This window comes from Myzus persicae, unplaced genomic scaffold (assembly GCF_001856785.1).
Source record: "Myzus persicae strain clone G006 unplaced genomic scaffold, MPER_G0061.0, whole genome shotgun sequence".
NCBI lineage: Eukaryota > Metazoa > Arthropoda > Insecta > Hemiptera > Aphididae > Myzus > Myzus persicae.
The window spans coordinates 831,580-853,306 of record NW_019103878.1 but is presented as its reverse complement, the minus strand read 5'-3'; the positions used below and the strand labels follow the sequence as shown (position 1 = coordinate 853,306).

At 27.9% G+C, this 21,727-nt stretch overlaps 1 protein-coding gene across 1 annotated transcript in view; it reads left to right on the top strand.

Moving 5' to 3' along the window:
- The window catches only part of LOC111035809, a 108,706-nt gene that overhangs the window by 9,143 nt on the left and 77,836 nt on the right, over window positions 1-21,727 (top strand). The window contains exons 7-33 of the mRNA XM_022317591.1: window positions 1,758-1,962; window positions 2,346-2,464; window positions 2,527-2,651; window positions 3,839-3,973; window positions 4,158-4,365; window positions 4,441-4,571; window positions 4,652-4,818; window positions 5,133-5,303; window positions 5,388-5,497; window positions 5,843-6,034; window positions 6,166-6,294; window positions 6,368-6,555; window positions 7,380-7,562; window positions 7,978-8,251; window positions 8,357-8,498; window positions 8,573-8,746; window positions 8,894-9,189; window positions 10,451-10,691; window positions 10,788-10,936; window positions 11,633-11,818; window positions 12,380-12,549; window positions 13,353-13,576; window positions 13,747-13,909; window positions 14,542-14,767; window positions 14,879-15,092; window positions 19,465-19,730; window positions 20,765-20,965. Coding sequence (XP_022173283.1) covers window positions 1,758-1,962; window positions 2,346-2,464; window positions 2,527-2,651; window positions 3,839-3,973; window positions 4,158-4,365; window positions 4,441-4,571; window positions 4,652-4,818; window positions 5,133-5,303; window positions 5,388-5,497; window positions 5,843-6,034; window positions 6,166-6,294; window positions 6,368-6,555; window positions 7,380-7,562; window positions 7,978-8,251; window positions 8,357-8,498; window positions 8,573-8,746; window positions 8,894-9,189; window positions 10,451-10,691; window positions 10,788-10,936; window positions 11,633-11,818; window positions 12,380-12,549; window positions 13,353-13,576; window positions 13,747-13,909; window positions 14,542-14,767; window positions 14,879-15,092; window positions 19,465-19,730; window positions 20,765-20,965 — 4,989 coding nt within the window. The remainder of the gene's footprint in view (window positions 1-1,757; window positions 1,963-2,345; window positions 2,465-2,526; window positions 2,652-3,838; window positions 3,974-4,157; window positions 4,366-4,440; window positions 4,572-4,651; window positions 4,819-5,132; window positions 5,304-5,387; window positions 5,498-5,842; window positions 6,035-6,165; window positions 6,295-6,367; window positions 6,556-7,379; window positions 7,563-7,977; window positions 8,252-8,356; window positions 8,499-8,572; window positions 8,747-8,893; window positions 9,190-10,450; window positions 10,692-10,787; window positions 10,937-11,632; window positions 11,819-12,379; window positions 12,550-13,352; window positions 13,577-13,746; window positions 13,910-14,541; window positions 14,768-14,878; window positions 15,093-19,464; window positions 19,731-20,764; window positions 20,966-21,727) is intronic.

The following is a 21,727-nucleotide window of genomic DNA, read 5'->3' as shown; positions in this document are numbered from 1 at the left end:
TCAAAATTTAGTTTTGAAGAATTCATTTAATTAAAACTGATAACGATTAATTATAATTACCTATTAACTATGCAAATTAAAGATAATATTTTTTAACTAGGTCTTACGATTGTTTGAAAAGTATACAAATTTTAAAACTTTATAACTGTTTTATTTCATAAAAAAAAAAATTTAATTCTTTCAACTAATTTTCTGTTGCCGAAAATAAACCTAAAATATAATATATCAAGCCCTAGAATCTATATAATGTTTTCAACTATTATATTTACGGGCCAATATCTTAACAGTCCTATTGAGCATGTTCTGATCGATTTATTTAATATGACTTTGTTTTTACCCAACATCCAATAATAGTATATAGTCTCTTTTAATTACTTTAAAAATGTATTTGCACTTTAATATTTCCTACAATCTTGTAAAACTGCTTAAATCAAGTCTATCAATAATGCTTTAGTTGCTATTCTAATATTTGTTTGATGCAAACTTCAGATAATTTAAGCTGTAAAACTAAATCAATATGGAGCTGTTATAAAATAAATCAATAAGTTACACTTATATATGCACCGGAAGGTACGCAGACTTAAATATAATGGTATTACTGTAATAGTCACAAGTATAAACTAACGATATGATTTAGGATTCAAAGTTCTCTAATAGTTTACTCTACGATGTAGAAATTAATTTTGAATTATAAATCACATATAATATAATATTCAATATTTAAATATACTTTTCATCTACCAATATATTTATTATTTATATTTTGGATTTTTAGTATTCTTTCGAATAAATTTCTTGTAATTCTAAACTTTTAAGCTATGATATAAAGTTAAATCTTCTAAACTAATCTATAATATAAATTGTTAGTAAATAGTTGTTTAATAGAAAAAAATACAGATTATTAAATTATTATTTAGTCATAAGGAATAAATTGTACATACAACTGGGACCCGGATGTTAATACCTTAAAAATAAATCTATGCATGCCATTAAAACATAAAATATGCTTGAAAATTATTTATATAGTTATAAGAATAAAACGCAAAAAAATACAAAATAAAAAAGTTTCATAAATTCGTATGTCATTGAAACAAAATTAAGCTAGAAAAGCATGGAAAAGCGTCCAAAAATAAATACAAAAGTCATCAACATCTAAGCCTTAGCTAAAATGTAATAGTAAATAATAATGACTTTTGTATTAACAATATGTAATATGAATTTTTATTAATATGCTTAACACAGAGGATATTGTTTTCATACACCTTAGTTATCTCGCTTTTTATAATTGCACGAACAGTAAACGAAACTAACCCAGTTTCTAATATGTGGTTATGTAGGTGAATTAATTTAATAATTTTGTTTATAAGTAATAATTGAAAAGCTTTAAATATTGATCAAACGTGAGGCAAATATAACCATCTTAATGATGTAATAACTAATTAGTAAGGTTATACAACTATGCATTACAAGCCAACAACAGACTTTTTCACTCTTTGATGTTTTTATACTACCTACCATACTTTAAACATTTTATGAATTTGTTTTGAAAATAATATGATTACTTTATACTCAACCTTTTTAAAATATCAATGTCATACAAATGATATTTTACAATGTTATAGAGAGTGTGTAGCTACGTTTATATGATTTGTATACACTCTTTTTGGGTTATTACCAGTTCTATTGTTTTAATTCATGTATTTGATTAGTTAATCATAATACTATTTATGTATAGTAATTATTTATAATTTGTCCAGAAATACCACAAATGGTCTCCGATGAAATCTTTATTCGTTTGTTTTTACCACATCGATCATCATATTATTGTAAAGATCGATTGTCAAGAAAAACACTCATTTCAACCGTTTGCTAGTAATGAAACAAACAGTGCAAGAACAAAAATATTTCAAACGATGTTATTGATCAAAGAAGAAAATGCTATGTACATCTCTCATCCGAATAGTAAGATACTTTTCAAATTTTATCCTGTAAATTGTCTAATTTTTGTTTGTACGCCTATAATGGTTAATATGGTATACGGCTTACATATTGCATTTATTGTAAATCCAAAAATTACTTGAATAATACAAAAATTATAAATAGAAACATCATCGTGCACTTTAATCAAGTACCTAGTAAAGTTGATAAAAATATGATATTTGAGTAAAATATTTTTGTATAAATTACACACGATTTTTATTATTACACCCTACACCTATTGATAGGTAAACATATATTTTATACAAAATAACATATTTTTTTTCAAGATAATCGATGAATATTACATTTAAATCAAGTCTACAAAATTAATCTTAATTTGCATTCAAATGTTTTTGTTTGATTAGCTTATGAAATTACGTCCAGACAACCTTTGTTGTACAATCACAAGCTCATTAGTAATCCGGATTCATCGGATGTTACGGAGACCATTGAACTGATTAAAAACTTATGTGAAATGAGCGAGGTACGCAAAAAGTAAAATCTAATTTGGTGTACAAATATTTTATCTTCTACCTTTTCTCTTAGGGACAATTCAACCCTGATTCCCCAAGCGAATTTTACAAGGTTATTCAAGCAGCTAGAAAATTAACGTATGACGCGTTAAAAGACCTTTATTTTATTTCACAAAATGATTTGTGTTCATCAGCGACGTAAGTATTTTTTTTTTCAAAATTATATTAGACCTTTTGTTCGTTAATATAATAGGTACCTATACATTATATGTATATTGTATATATATCATATATATCAGCATCAATGTATATATTACGTTATTTTATAAACAGGTAATTATTATAACTCATAATTTACCTTTCCATAAAATTCATAATTATGCTTGTTAAAATATGAATTACCTGGTTCACTGATTGATATATGTATGGTAGTATAGAATAACAATTTGGTTTCCGCTAATTATGTGTAGAATTTATAGCCATCTTAGATAATTACAATAAATATAATTAAATTTGTTGAAGTTGTAATTTTATTAATAAATACTAATTTGAGAAATATGATAATATACATTAGTAAACCTAATATAATAACTTTTTTTAAAATTTGTTATGAAGTAATAACCTAATTATAAAAGTTATCTTTTATGTGAATATTAATGAACAATGCCTTGAGAATAAGTTGACATATCAAAATTATAAATCAGAATGAGATTTTTCAAAGCGAATATTTATATTTTATTTTAATAAGTACATTTTTTGTTGTAACTTTCTAGACATTCGATACTATCATATTATGTGCTTGTCATAATTTTACTTGCATTAACTAAATTGTTATTGTTTATTTATAAAATATCTAGTTAGTATATACTCGTAGAATAACTAGCTGAAGTATATATATTTGTATTAATTTCTATGCATTGACTGAAAGTACCAGTAACTCTATAAACGAATTTTTATTTTTAAATAACGGAAGCGCGTACATTAACGCTGACACATAATATAATATATATGTATGTACATATTTTTTTACATATATATATGTTTTTTTAAATTTAAATAATTATTAGATGTATCTTTAAATTGAATGCAATTCCTAGTACTCAAAACTCTAGGGAGATGAAAAAAAAATCGAAAGTTGCGGAGTTTTACTTTTTAAAGTGGTTGAATCATTAATATACTGTATACTGGGTTGAACGTGAGGATGATTTCAAGAGGAAAAAAAAATTGTTTGAATTATTGGAGTAAATTCAAAAAAAGTTGCACTATTGTTTCTATTCAAATTTATTTGTCATTTCACAAACTTTATACAACAAAATAAACATCACTATTGAAAATGTTTGTTTGTCTCTATAATAATAGAGTTAAAAATTTTGTTTTATTTCAAGCAAACATCTACAAAGCGCATTACCATATGTTCGCACCACGTCTGCGGTAATACTTATGAAAGACATATTATGGAATGGAACCATCAGTGAATCCATTTCTACCGACTGGTTAATGGCAATGGCAATGTTTGACAGGTAATTGAGTTTATTTCGTTACATGTATGCATATAGAAGGTATGCATTAACAAATTATTTAAAAAAACACACTGTCATTAAAAATATGCTTTATCGTTGTGGAAAACTTTTAAAACTCATTATTTATTTAAATTGTGACCTATAAAATATTATGCCAACAATTATTAATTATATTATACTGCAGGCCGGATGATCAAGTAATTTCTGAAATTTCTCATTTGCTACACAAAGAAAACGCTTCGTCGGATATACTATTAAGTATTACTTCTTTGATTCACACATACTGCAAATTAAATCCAAACTGTAATGAAAATGTTGAGTTAATACAAGCCATCATATACATTGAACAGAAAATCAAAGAGAATATTTTGATAAAAGAAAACCGAGACGAGGTAACTAAAATTAATCTTCGAAAATAACGCAGTAAAAACTTAACCATCATAAATATACCCGTTTCTATTTTTCAGACGTTAATTTGGTTAAAATCTCTGGGTAACACGGGGCAGACTTCGCCTACTACCCTACATACATTAAATGCAATCATTGTGAATACAGATTTAACGGTGGACATTCGAGTGTCGGGAGTTCAGGCTTACAGGTTTGTTAAAAAATGAAATACATTTTTAAACCACATACCTACAGGTCAGACACTAAATTATCAGGAATTACATTTTTTAGACGATTCCCCTGTAACATAACGAGATCGGCTATGTTGGACATCTTCGTCAACCAATCTCTGGATTCAGAAGTTCGGATTGCCGCGTACTTGCAAGTAATGCGGTGTCCCATTTACAGTATGGTGAGGCATATAGTAACAGTTTTAGACACTGAAGAAGTCAATCAAGGTAATGATATATTGAGATAATATAGACACTTGACATAACAATTAGGATAAAGAAATATGATATAATTAATAATAACTTAATTTTATTTTACGGAAAAAATACTAAAATCGCATTATTTTCATGTATCATGCATGTTTTATGTAATACAAAATATTCATAACTATATTATAAATACAATTATTTACAGCAATAAAAAAAAAAGCTAAAAATATATAAACACAAACTTATACACATATTATATATTTGTATATTGTGTATTCATATTGCATAATATGCAGATTTTAAATCCTTGTTTGCATTTTTCTTGTACCTAGTCGGCTCGTTTGTTTGGACACACTTACAAAACCTAAAAAAGACTTCTGTACCATTTTATTTGGAGCTGCAAACCATGTTAGCTGGTGACATAAACAAGAAATTTAATACTGACATACGAAAGTTTTCCAGAAATTATGAAACTTCATTTTTTTTAAACGAATACGGCGTCGGTAAGATTTTTGGAGATTGAATTCTTTTTTTATTATAATTATAATTATTTATTTATGTAATTGCTGTAAATGTCATTTTTCTAGGCGGATCTTTCGACAGTAATGTGATATTTTCTCCAAAGTCTTATATACCTCGATCGTTTACATCAAACATAACGTTAACATTGTTTGGAGAATACATTAATATACTTGAAGTTAGTCATTAGTTAATAATTAAAAACAAATTAATTAAAATCTATAGATATATAATCGAACAATACGTCCAATTTATAGTTAATATTAAACTCAAAATTTAAATTTTAAATTAAGTCAATACCCTTTTTCTTGTTACCAGTTCATCTAGAGTTCGTTTAATTAGTTCTGATTTTGTACGAGTAAAAACAGAAGCAAATTTGAATATATTGTAAATGAACTTAATAGTAATAAAAAATAATTTTTTCTTACGCGTATTGGTCGATATATCTATCTTATCACACAAAACCATTAATTGAATTAAAAAAAAAATAATAAAAATAATATATTGACTTAACACACGATAGGTAGAGGTATATGCCGAAGGCTTTGAAAACTACATAGAAGCATTATTTAAGCCTGGAGGTGTATTTAGCTCTGAACGTGTAAAAAAGGGATTGGATGTTTTGCGTTTCGTGCGAAGCTTAATCCCGGAGACACTCAAGGATAGGATTAACGAATTACCAAATGTCGTTACTGACAATGTGCCTCCACCAAAGGTCGGTGATAATTTGATTTGAAAAATTCTATACAATATTGATTCTTAATGAAATTTGTACACAATTTTTTTTCGGAGAAAATCCTTAAAAGTGATTAATCTGTGTGGATTCCTATTTTGTTTCTCCTACAGATATCCTTGGCGATTAAAGTATTCGGAAACGAAGTAAAATTTTTGCGTCTCAATGGCGTGGACGAAATCAACAAAGCGATCCGTTCTTTTGATGTGTACAACATTATGAAAAGCTTCATGAACGGACGAGTAAATATTTTCGTGTTATTTTAATATTTTGGCATTAGTCAAGTGAAAGGATACTTTACACTTTTTTTTATAGGAATTCCAATATGACCAATCCGCCATGTTTATGGACTTAAAATACGTAGTACCTACTGGAATTGGCATGCCTTTGATATTAGACGCCGTCGGTACTTCCGTAGTAAACTTTAACATGTCAAGTTACATAAACGGAGATGCTTTCAAAAACTTTGGAGAGTTCAAATTGTTGACCAAATTGTATCCGAGGTAAATTAAAATTTAGGAACGGTAATGATAGTATTATTGTCTTGGTTTTATTTTTTAAGTTTATTTTAAAACAAATCGCATTTGGTATACTGTTGTCTGTTATTCATTCTTATTTTCGTTTATATTTGGAGCATTGTAACGTATCTCCATAATATATGCATTAATGCATTACACAAACAATCTCCATATATTATCAATTAATAATTTATAAGCTGTGTTACCTACCCACATCTACAGATTTCAACATATTTAGTGGTAAATATAAGTAGTATAAATTAAATATAATGTCTCATCATAATATATCACTGACAGAGATGTAGCGTAGGTACACACCGTTTATAATTTGTTGTATGACTTTTTAATAAATGTTGGTGTAATTTTGTAAGTATCACTATATAGGCTATAATGCAAAGTGCTTTATATTTTATTTTCAAAGAATCCATTATCATCGTATACAACGCATGGAGGTTTCCAAAACAATAATTATTCTGTTTAAGAATTTTAAATTAAAATTTTTGTTTGTAAATCAATAGTTGGTTTAGTTTTTCACTGCGCACTTTGGGGTCGTAGTTTTTAAAATACTCACGGAAAATTAGTCTGAAACGAGAGAGATTTATATTTAAATACATTTTTACCATGTTTTACTTTTTGACTAAGTTATATAATATTCATTGTTCATGTTTCAGTAGATACCATTATGTAATATTATAGCTTTATATTGGTTTCTATTTTATATTACTATTGTCTTGAAAGGAACACAATTTAATATATTTCGTTTATTAACTTTGACTCAAATACTTATTTATGTGAAATATTATGTGCAGTCTAGCTTTAAATTTGGAGGGCTCGATGACTATGGATCTTCATTACGAGACCACTCAGGCCAAAGTTAAATCAAAGCTGTACACTTCAACTGCATTCGAAGGAACCACCGAGGTTAAGGGATATAAATTCGTGAATTTGGTATTTGATTTGCCAAAGATCAGATCCGATATTATTAGCATTGAGTACGTATGAATGTTTCGACGATAAAATATTTACTTACAATATAATAATAATAATAATAATAATAAATCTAATAATATTTATTTAACAAGTTACGTTTTAGGCATATACTCTCTTTATCAATACGAATTTATTTCATACTTATTTTTTAATATTTTTATTTCAAATAAGAAAACGTTTTATTTACTACTTGTTCAACAACTTTCATTATGAATTCGTAAATAATATTATATTCATTCAGATTTTCGTTACATACAAATTAAATACTTATTGTTGTGATTTAAACCTTTTGTGTACTTTTATGAGTATATGACTTAATATAAGTTAAAATAATATTTTAAACTGTGGACATCGACATTTTTTACCTAATCTTCATAAAGTTTTATTTATTAATGTTTTTTTTTTCATATTTTACAGATCTGAGTTGTTTTTAGAAGACCATAAATTAGAGGTCGATATCAATCCGAATCGAAATTCCGTGACACCCTCTAACTTGTCCTACAGTTTGCCTGTTCTCGAAGAGATGATGGGACTCAAATTGTACACTAATTATCGGTTACCAAACATAACTGAAATAATCAAATCGCCTATGGTGATATTTAACGGACCTTTGAGGTTGAACATTTTTTTACTTAAATCTGATATAAAAGTCAATAAATATGTAATGGAATACAAATGGCTCACAGGCAAAGTAAGTGAACGCGTTTGTACCTTTATTTATTATTATAATATCATGCACGTTATATTACACTTAAGATTAAAACTATAACACGTAATTGCTGATGTTTTGATTTAGAAAAACTCATCTATTAGCTTTATATACGAAACACCTAGATCACACGTTAAACACTATATGAAAGCACTTCTGGAAATGGACACTCAGACGCAAAATTTCACTTTATTAGTACATGGAAAAACCATTCAACTACACGCTTTGGGTATGGATTCTGTTGTTTTGCTTCTCGTTTTTTTTTTTTTCAAAAGATGACTTATTTTCAAACAATGTTTTTAGGTTTGTACAGGAATTCTCCGTTGCACAAGTTGATGACGTTCACACTAGACATTAACGACGTGAGACACCTCGATCTATTGATGGAACTTAAAATCGAAAATGAAAAATACGGTCGTTTGTATTTACCAAAATTATACCTTGACATAAACGCAAGGAGAATTGCTGAACTCGAGGGTGATTTTAATTACTTTTAACATTTTTATTCAATTTTTTAAACTAATGTTATATCATATTATTATCCATAGTATTCAAAATAAAATATAATATTATAAATATGTAAATAATAAAAATATGATAGCATTTTTTTTCTTCAAATCTTAGGTCAATACAAATGGGTGGAAAAAAAGGGGATATCTCAGTGTGATATCAACCTGACATTTAAAACTACCAAGTTCGATTCTACAATTGTCGGCTACATCAAAATAAATGATGCGTCAACAGCATTAAATTTGATATTTGAATACACATTCGATAAGGCTGTAACTCTGGATACGATAAAATTGGAAGTAAAAATCAGTGATCGATCAACCAAAGCATTATCGTCGTTACAAGGAACTATGCAATTAGAATCATCAGCTTATCCACACATCAACCATGTAACTTCGGCCATATACCAGGTATTACAGTCTGGTTTATAAGCAAATATAATGTCTCAAAATAAAAACTCAATGTCGCAATGTTATGTGAAATGAATTCTTATAATAACGTATATAAGAACTAGTGTACTTACTCTTAGTAACGTTTTTGATTGAAGTTGATATATTTCATTTGTGTACCTCTGTTATTTAAATATTTAATATAGAACGTATAATATAGGTATTATATATTGGCACAGATTTGCAATTTACAGTGCTTGATTTACAAAACACCATTGAAGTATGAGCTGGAATAAATTCTTGGAATGTCGAACATTTCCTAAACAAAATTCACATCAGTCAAACATAAATATTTGCTCATAATAGTACCAGGGATTGCAACTCAGCAACATTGAACATTATATTAGTTTGTTGCAAATTACGACGAAATATGTACATTTTACAAACGTGTTTAATATTATATTTATCAATAAAAAAGTAGGCAAACAAATTCAACTCCAATTTTTAAAACTCTATTTTACGCAGTCGTAATAAACGTAAATATAATATTGGTATATCACAAATTGCTGAGTATTTTCCAAAGTTAATTTAAAAATCGAAGTCCAATGTGACCTAAATTAAGTTTACCTTTTTCAAATCAAAATAAAATATCAAAATCCAACTATTCTAAGAGCCATGATCGTTTTTTCTGTAATTCGTTTTGATCGTTGAAATGGTTTGATTATACTTTACCTTACGACCGTGGCCGCCTCACCACCTAACTATAGGAGTTGTTTGTTATTGTCTGAAATGTTGTCATTTAATAAATAGGCACCTACACTCTTAAAAAAGGTATCTAATTTTTAAAAGATGTCGCTATGTTTATATTATGTTGGCAGTAAACTGTTACGTTTAAAATTTTACTTTGGGAAATAATTGAGTAGAGTTTAAAAAGGGCTATATATGGGCTATACATGTGTAGATCTTACTTTCTCCTATCAGATTCACAATAAAAGATTTAATTCTAAGACCATAGATGAAAAAAGTACCATGAATACACTGTCTGTTATACTTACATTTTAAATACATTTTATAATTTTTCAAGTGTATGATACATTTTTAGCAATTTTAAGGTTCTATATAGATTTAATATAGATGACAAATATACATAGATAATATTATTATTTTATACAGATATTTCTTGTAAATTAATTTTAAGGGTTAATTGGATTTCATTATTAAACAAATCCAATTTAACTAAATTAGTTAACCTGAGACAATAAATATATCTTTCTCATTTCAGAAAGCACAAGGTCACACAGAATGTCGCATCGATTTCATTAACTACCCTAACCTGAAGGACAACACTAAAAAATTACACGTCGAATTTGGATTCACTCAAATCAAATATTATTCTGGCAACAAAATAAATATAAACTTATTCGTCACTAAAATAGCTGAAAACATTTTGTTCAAAATCATAGGAAATCATCAGGACACTCAAACCACGTCTAACACCGCAGTTCTTGTACAGTATGCGCAAGGTACATACATGAGTTTTATTTAATTCTCATCAATCAACCGTTATCAACAGGTTATAGTTATCATACGCGAATTATTTTTTTACTTCATGTTCACAGATAAAAATATCACGGCCAAGCTCGACATTCTTATGCCTCCGAGTATACTACTGAACGTAGATACTAGATTCAAGTTGACAATACCTTCTGGAAAATTTCCGTTGGACATACACGTTGTGGTCAAGGAAAAAGTCATGAACGAATATGACGTAAGTGTGAAATTAATATTTCATTGACAGATATTAATTTACCCACATACAATTATTTACCATCGTAGTAGGTAGTAGCAACGATTGCCGGGTTAGACTAAAATATTTTAAATTAGGTTTTTTTAACATCAGTATTTTAGAGTGATTATTCAATCCTAATTTTAGAATATTATTATCTATCTTAAAGATAGACTAATCTGATGAGATTAGATAAATTAACATACGAACATCCGTCAACTATAAGTAAGACTATAACAGTATTAATAATTATATTAAACGTTAATAAATATTAATAAGTTTGTAACTATTTTAACAGTGTATTATGATAATAATCGTCTCTGAGTCAATGCAATTGTCATAATATTATATTAATTGGTTACAACATTTGACCTTATTGTTCTAAAATATACAAACCCATACATTATTTATTACTTCCAAATTTTATTAAAAACAATATAATGCTCTATTTCAATAAAATTGTATTACGTATGATTTATCATATTATAATACAAAGTAGGGAAAACGCTAAATCTCAACAAATTAAGTACATATACTATTATACACAATCGGTCGGTTGTTATCATTTCATCTACATAATATTATTGTGTTTATAAAATTGTTGACTGTCCGATAAAAAAAAAAATACATTCTTTAAAACACAGTTTGTACCTTGCTAATTATTAGTAATTTGTTTAGATCGATTTCGCGGGAACTTGGATTGGAGGACAAAACGTAACTGCAAGAGGACTGTACCAGGACCACTCTTCGTATTATCTGACAAGCCATACACTCAAACTTTTAATAAAATCTCACTTATTCAACGACATAGTATTCATGGGGAAAATTTACGTGTCAGACGAGGAATACAGGATTGAATCGTGGGTCGGTAAACCAACGCTAGTCGGGTCCGGAAGCCGTCTATTTAAGTGGTTGCTACACCCGCATGTCACTGACTAACGAACTTATAACAGCAAAATTTCGTTCAGTAGAATCGTTTTGTATTGTTATAGCTTTAACATTAGAGTGAATTAACCAATGAATTAAAATCAAATTTGAAAGTAAGAACATTATCAGCATCCCTCGTCGGGTTGTTTAAGATATTTTAATTTTCAAGCGAGTTTGAGCATTGTCATACTTTAATATGATATACACTCATAAATCGCCTAAAAACTAAAATATCACAAAAGACCAAAGAAAAATAACAGATTATGTTCTTACCGTCATGTTTGATTTGTTCGATTAGGTGATTAGGTCGATTCTCTTGAATATTAAGGCTAACTACTCAAAATCAGTTACACTCGGCGCAAATTGTCTGTGTTGTTAGTTTGTAACACTTTCGGGCGTAGCGTCCTCTTATATAATTTTTAACATACAGATTAAATCGAAAAAACCCTTTAAAATAACAAATCAATTTTATAGTATTCCTGTGTTCTGTATGTATAGGTGGACCACAACAACACTAAGCATGCTATACTCTTGAGGCATTTGGCTCGTTCCAATATACTACAGTACGAATCATACGGTGAATTGAAATTGAACACTAGCACGTATTCGTTGTCCAATCTGATAGACCTGAAAAATCACGAGATAACGCTGGACATACATTTGGACCAGTAAGATAATACGACGATGATTAATAAGAATATAAATTATCTATATTTTTATACCTCTGGCCGATCGATATTAGTCTGTAGGTGGAGTTTTTGTCTAATTTTAATATTGTGGGGGGAAGGGGAGGTTAATTTAAAAAAAATAAACCTTTTATATAAATATGGCAAGACGAATCTCCATCTTTCTAACATACGCAATACGCATACCATACCAAATTTTACAATCAGAATAACCCATATTGTTCTGTTATTTTTAATATCTATATAGGTAAGTATTAAAATGTACAAATTTAACTTATTATTAGTATGAACTATGTATTTAAAACACTCATATACAATTTTATTTATTAATGAGGTATTATTATATTGATAATCAGAAACTTTTCAGTTACAGGTTCAAAACTTACAAAAAAATTATTGAAAAGTAAAAATGATATTTTTATAAATCTAAAATCTAAAAGGTAGCGAGGGTTGTGGGTGAGGGTTAGGTTATTTTGCCATCATTTAAAAAAGCGCTGATCTAAATCAGTTTGCTTATTGTTTCTTAACATTATAAAATATTTTAATGGATATTTCGGGATGGGACGAGTTGTGTCGATGTGAAGACTATTGACTCCGTAAATAGAATCCAATTTGTATTTATAATATTTTAAAATGAGAACAGATGGTTCTAATTTTACAAGCAATGACGTAATAATAAGCTTCGAATTTGAACATTTAATTTTTTTTTGGCCTTTCTCCTGTTCCCTAACACCACGTATTTATGAGTTAGTCATCGAACGATATGTGTTGACAATTTGATATAGGTACAGAGATATATCGATTTACGGTAAAGGATTTGCCAATGAATGGAACTCCCACACAATTTTTGAAATAAAATGGGATGCCAACCGAGATCCAGATCAAAAGTTTTCAGTCACATTCAAAACGAACACGAGTGATATTGTCGACGGTGAACAATTTCTAGGTTTGCTGGTGATAGAATATCCTGGTCGAACAGTGAACACCGATTTAGAATTGAAATATATAGGTATGAATATAACAGTATAGAAACTAAAAAGTTCAATTTACTGGTTTTCAGTTTTTTGTAATTTATTGTGATTGTTATACTTATTAAATTATCTTATGTGCCTACCATTATTTGGCGGACTTTTTTTAATAATCAATTTGATTTTATTAACAATTATAAACTTTACGTAGGACAACACTATTTTATATTGAGTTCGTTCGAATGGGATCCCACGTCGAAAATTGATTTTTCATTAATCTTGAAAAACGATTTCTTATCAAAAGGAAGTGGATACATTGGTTGTAAGATGCTTACGCCGTTCGAGAATTGGTTGAAAACATTATACGAACAAAGGTAATGCGATTACACATTTTATAAACTAGATTAGAAACCTGGTATAATAGTTTGTGATTGTTTTAATAAAATAAAATAAAAATACTAAAACTCCGATGAACATTTTGTTTCGAATTTATATTGTTCGAGAAAATTGGTTTAGGTTCCGTATAGGTACTGACGATGAAAATTGTACGATAATCCAAAATAGACTGTCGTCGGCATACTTTATAGCTCAATAGTACCAATATTCGACGTACCTATGTGTTATATGTTTGGATTTGTATAACATGTTAATCACACATTACGAAATGCTGAACTTTTAATGAACACTTAAAATCACTTATTATATTATAGTAAAATTAATAATTATCCAAACAATTTTTACATTTTTCTAAAATAATCAAATAAATTTTGTATTGATTTCAAGGCAACACTGTTGTTGGTTAATCATAACAACGCGGTTTGCGCCAAAATATTTTGTATATTATATTATTATGATATTATGTAATTTTTCATCGAAAACTTTGATTAAACCTGTTCAAGTTTATTTAAAAAATATTAAACGTAGAAAATGTCCGAAGTTCAATATCAATGAACCTTAAAACTACACAGCTACCTGTGTATTGGTATAATGCATATTGATGTTGTAGCGTTATTATCGGACCTCAGAACATGCACACAAACGGTAGTGTAATGTGGCAAGGTAACCAATACTTGAACTTTGATGTACAAACCGGTTACCAGACGCTGGACGAAGACTTTGGATTTTCGTTTAATACTGCTGTTAACAGTTCGCTGCAAGATCTTAACGCTATTCGCATTTACATCAACCACAATTATGGTACCAACAGCTTCAACACCAGTGTCTTGCTGCAGGTGATAATTAATTAAACCTCAATAATATATCATTTTTGTTTTGTGCAAGACATTTAAAAATATCAATTTCTCGATATTTTTACGATAAATATTTATTTTACTGTTGCATAGATAAATCCAAAATATGTAATATCGCTGGGGTTGACTGGTAAAATCAACAGCACGAAGACTGAAACCATTTACAGCGGTTCGGTTACCACGCTCACACCGTTTTTTTATTACAAGACATTTAGCTTCGAGTCGGAAGTTGGTATACAAGAAAAAAAACTCAGTGGCGTCGTTGGACTGCAAATAGATTCTAGCAATTTTAAAGTCGAGTTCCACGGTAAGATAACACAATAATTGAGATTTCTTCTTTAGTTAAAAATTTGTTTCATTTGCCATCATTACCGGGTGATAACTTATCGCCCGAGTGATCCATGCTTAACGAGACATAATAATATTGTCGAATAAATAATTACTAATACTATGTAACTTCAACCGCTTAGCGATGGATTACCGACATTTATAAATACCGTAAATTTGTGAACAACTGATTTAATTTTTCTTGGCAGTAGTAATTAAAAATAATAATAAACAGTATACTAGGTAATATTATTTATTTCGATTTTGGTTTAATATAACTGCTAATGGGTTAATGCTTGTAATTTTGAAAGTAGGTTCATTATTTTTTTCATTGTCCATGTTTAATAGCTGGTAGTCCAACATTAATTCAATTTATTTATTCTCAATACACTCAGAACTGATGGTATTGTAAATCTTAAAAAAAATGAATAACGAAAGTTTGGAAAAATATTGAAGAGAACTCAAAAGTCATATTGATCATTGCATCGCACCCGAGCTTTTTGTTATTTTTACGCTCACTTTAATGTTTGAATGTCAGAATATATATTATTATGATAGAGTTATTTTATTTTGTCATGTTTGATTTGAATACAAATTAAAAAATTAATAAATACCTCACATAAGGTATAAATAATTAACAAGGATAAATTATTCATTAATAATACATATCTAGGTACTTATCATGTCAAGATTTTCAAGTAGGAAATTTATGTGTTGTAATATAAATTATAAATTATCACATATAATAATATATATATTATTATCCATAACTATCTTATTATAGTAAATTCTGGAGAGTGTAGACTGTAGGTATTAAATTGTATGTAAGTTGAACTACTGAGTTTGAAACTGTCTTATTAAAATATTAAGATGACTGTACCATACAGTAATCAAGCGTTTTAATAATGTGAGAATTAATTTTTTTGGATCTTTTGATTTCCGAGCAAGATATGACAGCTAGGTATATTATGAAATATCACAAATTAAAAATGGTTATATATTGCTCAAAAATTAAAACTTTCAAAAAAGGATAATGTTAAATTTAGTGTCGAGTTTGATAATAGGTCAATTCACTATAATATTTAAGCGAACAACACAAATTTGTTTCTTCTGAAATCGAATTTGAGATGTATAAGATATGCTCTTAAATTATATTATTATTTTGTAGAAGAAGGATTTCCATTTTGGTTTTAATTTTATCACTATTCTATTTTTAGAATTCTTCGCATTTCTTAACCAGTGACAACATTGTTGTATATGCTTATAGACTATTTTTGAATTTTTTTATTATGATGGGCATGGCTCATTTATAATATTACTTATATTAGTGTACAATAATTATTACTTAATCAAAGATATTTAAAGAAAATAAGCCATTTAAACGTGTATTAAAAACATTAATAGTTACATATAGAAAAATATCAATATTATGTCATTTTACTTTTCACAATTATCATACATCAATGTACAAGAGCATTTAGACTATAGTTTGTGAACTAGAATAGCACATAAAAGGTATTTGATTGCTTAGTATTACGATGAAGAACCGAGAAATTTAATTTGACAAGTAAAGTTCGACAATACATTTTTTCATTGTGTTATTTAAAAAGGAGATCTAGCCGTAATCGTCTTATTTAAAAATAAAAATTTGTTTAAAAATGTCAATTGTGCATGATAATAGAGCTAGACTTATATAATTTTACAACTAAAAGATTCTATTCTTAAAAATTGGTTTTAAAATCGACTCTAATGATTGTATTGAACCTACTGAGCATGGTGACTAAAGTATAGAGTTATAATCAAAAATTAATCTTGCACAATAAAATGTTTTCAACACAATTCGATTTTTTAAGTCTTTGCATCTTCGGCTAACCTAACCTATAGATGATATCTCGCCATGCACATAAATACGATGAGCATCAAATGATAAATGTGTGTCAAAAAGTATACTTAAATCCCTATTATTTTAGACGCGAGTAAGTTCAAGACCATTTAAATTATAATTATGAAGATAATATGAGGATCGTTTTTTCAGAAATGTGTTTAATTTACATTTAGGATTAGTAAATAAATAGTGATTTACTATTGTATTTACCTGTGTATAATCTTCAATATAACACGATCGAGAACCTGTGATGTGATCGGCCGCTTCTTCTCCCTGGCCAGCCTTCTCCTGAATATATCTACGCATTCTACAACTACTAGTAATAGTTTGTATAGGCAAAAGCTATTCTTGAGTAATAAAAACAAATATCACATAAAGATCATTTTCCCTCAAAATGTGTGGATAGATGTATTCCAAAATAGGTAGGAATTGGTGGGTATGTGTCTTATAATGAAACATCGAAATCTGACTTTAAAGTATATCAACTTTTAAATATAAGTTCACCAAAAATTAAAAAATGTCAAAGTATTCAAAATTATGCATTAAAAAATATTTAATATTCTAATTCGTAACACTAGAAATATACTTAGCATACCTAATATAACACGATTATCTAGAAAAATGTGCAAATACATACAAATTCGTTCCTTAATTATGAAGAATAAAATGTAAGTTATCAAAGAAAACTACTTGGAAGTGTAGTCATTTAATTCAGTGCCTATGTTTTATTCGACGAAGTTAAAAACCATTATTGTAGGTATCTATTGAAGAATAAAACTATACAATGGAGTTGATGTTATTACTTATTATTACCCTGGCATTGAAATTTTAATTAATTTCAATAACGTTTGGATTCATGTTGTTTTTTGTTCTCATTGTTAAGGTGTGTTACTTGTATAATATATTTATGTATATCTTAAAGTATATTTTATAGTATATGTAATATGTATGGTATTGGTAGGTACACCTTTATTATTATGTATGATGTGTACACTGTACATTCATAAATTGTAATTAAATTACTTAACTATTTTAATAATAACAACACTAAATTTCTTATGCAATCCAAAAACAATGAAAAAAGAAATTTTATATTCTATACCATATTTTATATCTAAAGTTTAAAACTAGATACCAGCTTCTTAGGTACCCTTTTTATACAGTTATATTATTCACATATGATTATAGGTATAATATGCTTTGTGGATTTGCTCGTTTCGTTTTTGCCAAATGTCAACAGTTCATTTGGTTCAATATCATTTCCGTTCTTGTCTACATAAATAAAACAGACCATTCAAATATTCAATTTTCACCTTGAAAATGTTTAATGATCTTTTTATCGGTACATAGTATTAATCAACAAAAAGTTAATACAAAATGTATTGGTAACTAAAATTGTTATTTGCTTAATATGTCTTTATGTTATTTTTAAATGTTAGATATGTTTATTTACTCAAACAAGAAAAAACAATATCATGCTAATGTGACTTAATATACGTTTATAGAGTTATATCGAGTTAAAAAAAACTAAACTAATACACAACGCACAAAATATTGTACAAAGGGTATGATTTAATGTCATGATAATATTATCGTCCTATACATTTTTTCAACGATGTCGTTAATTGCTAAATAACTTTTAATGAAAACATGATATATTATGTGTTCCTTCGGGATATATTCAGGTTGTTTTTTATCCATTAAGACCGTTGGGTACGCGTGTTTGACCAGTACTTCGATGTTCCTGGTAATTTCTTAGAGATGTGTCCATTGCGTGACATCTTATTTCATGTCGTTAAGTTTTGTGCAAAAGGAGCTCCAATTAATTAGCCAACAAATTGTAGATACATTTCGTTATAATTATTGAACGGAGATCGTTTTTGGATAATATTGAAGTTTGGGTCGTTAATGAACCTACATCAATATCAATTCAGTTGTTGTCAATAGATCTGCTCGTTTATTGCATTTTATTAGATGTCTGCACGTTACAATACCTTAGTTCACCGTGGATTTTACATGATTATTTTATTTATGTTTTTGTAATTTTATGTAGATATGTGCTTAATATAAGTACTTTTGTTGAAAACCACAGAGTAGATTAAGTAATTTTAGTCCAAGATAATATCAATAATTTATAGATTATAGCCCATATTCTATAATGGTTATATACGTCCACAATCTATAATACATATTAATATGGTACGTGTAAACTGTATAACCATATATCATAAAAATGTCACCGTCAATTGTGTCAAACCTCTGTTTATAGAATATTATCATCATCTGAAGAATAAAAGTGTATTTTAGGTGACTACGAAAATTCAATGCTGATTTTTATCTAATTTTTTGCAAAACCTTTCACGTGTGTCCTTTGTCTGTTCACTTAGGAAAGCATAATATAAATATATAATAATATATATTATGTGCAACAATAGTAATATAGTAATATTTTATTTTTATATTTTAGGTGTATACTTTCCATTAGACAATAGCAAAATATTGTTGAAAATTTCAACTCCTTATGAAAGCTACAAAACTTTATACGGGAAAATGGGTTACAAAGCGAGAGAAAAACACATTTTTTTTGACATATACAGCGATAATTTCAAACTAGGGATCGAATTGCGTTACTTGTACAAAAACCTATCCAACTACAATCTTAAGTTACGAGTCAACACACCTGTAGATCCGTTAAGGCAGTTGATCATTGCTGGTAAACTCCATAGTGAAATAGTAAGTATATATTACCTGACACTAATGTATTATTGTATCGAAAAGAGATAACCTTAGTAGGATATGTATACGTAAATTGTATAATATTATAATCAGGGCCGTGAACATGAAACGCCCACAGCACACGGTAAATGCATTAAAAATAAGAAATATTATAAATTAGGTATGCAAAGTAATATCCTTGCGTCAAATAAATTACTGTTATAATAACCTTTGTTTATTTTTATTCAAACAAAAACTTTTTTTAGTAGCTGTTTTGAAAACAAACTTATAATAAAAAAATGTACCATCATCCTTATTGAAACACTGAGAATTATTTGACAAACTTACTTAATATGAGGTGGTATAATACTTCATAAAAGCGAGTATGGGTTATTGAGTGTTAAATCAATATTAAAAACTCATTAAAATTATTCAAATAGACTTAAACGAGTCAATAGTACTAAAATATTGACACGCATATTTTTAGTGACAGTACATTGACATATATTTTGATTAAATAATAATGTATTTTGAATGTGTAGAAAAGATAGCTAATATTCCAATTCTAAAAGTTTATAGCTCTGGTAATATTCTATACAATTAAATTAATACACTGCCTATTATTTGAAATGTTGTTTTCAGTAAATTTGCAGTTTTAACCAAAATGTATAGTACCTACACTGAATGGTGGTTAAATTGAAATCACATTTTAAGACTAAATATACCTTGCAGTTGCTGCGGCAGTGTTTCGAAAAACTAACTAAATATTTATCATGCAATTAAAAACTTTCTATCGAAAACTGTTTGGTGTTTGGTATAATACTCGACTTACACAATTGAAAACTTTCTATTGTCATCTCCGTAACATTATTTACCATGATATCATTTTGATGTTATTCTAACATTAAAAAAATTGTTGTTAGAGATTTATATGAAATAACAATAACTATAAATAACAATAATATTTTCATTGAGCTGTTTTCCACATTTATAATATAAATTGGGTAATTACTACCGAGTACATTATTATGTCAATGAAAAAATCGTTACAGGCCGACTTTCGACTTGGATGGAATCACTTCCTGTTAGGCTTTGCTGGCATTTCTCACTACGTCAGTTGGTCCGATTTCGAGTACGCATTGCAGATTTACACGCCCGTGGAGAAGTTTACATACAGCAGTGCCATCGTGAAAATCTACATCATTGACGACATTGACTGCGAGTTCCGAGCTGTTTTGCCGGATTCATCAATGGTGATTATTGTTAAAAATATTATATTATGCTCAATTAATACTAAAATAAAAAAAATATAACCATACCGCCCCCTCCCCCCGTGGAAATATAATTTTGTATCAACCTAACCTTAACTGACTGCACCAATAAATGTTCTAAGTATTGGCCATCTTTTCCCAGAACTGTTTAATTTCGTATGTTTTTTTAAATATAATTTTAGTTAAAAAAAATCAATACTAGTTACTTTAATAGTATGATATTATTTTATTAATACCTATCGAGTAAACATTTTTTAAATGATTTTTATTGGTATAGGTATTAAGGTTATCTATATTGTGTATCATTAGACATACATACTCAATGAAAGGTAGGTAGGTACACATAATTGAAAATTATTGTACACATTTCAAAATAATATCACATAATATAAATCATATTGTGATTCCGATATAATACATACATTGAAATATATTTTTGGTGAATTTAATTTTTATTAAATCCAAATGTGTTTAAACCAATTTCGGTAATTTCAATCATTTAAAATGTATATTATCATTAATATGGAGATTAATCAAAATTAAAAAAATTTTTTGCATTTTTTTAGTGAAATATTCAGAATTTTTAATTAATAAAAGCATTTTTTGAGGGCATTTTTAGATTTTGTAGGGCGTTGAAATAGGGTAGGTATGGGAAGTTTAGCGATTCGTGTTACCTATGACATATATTATTATAATTTAGAAGCTTTTCTATTTGCAGCCTGAAGATAATATATATTAATATTT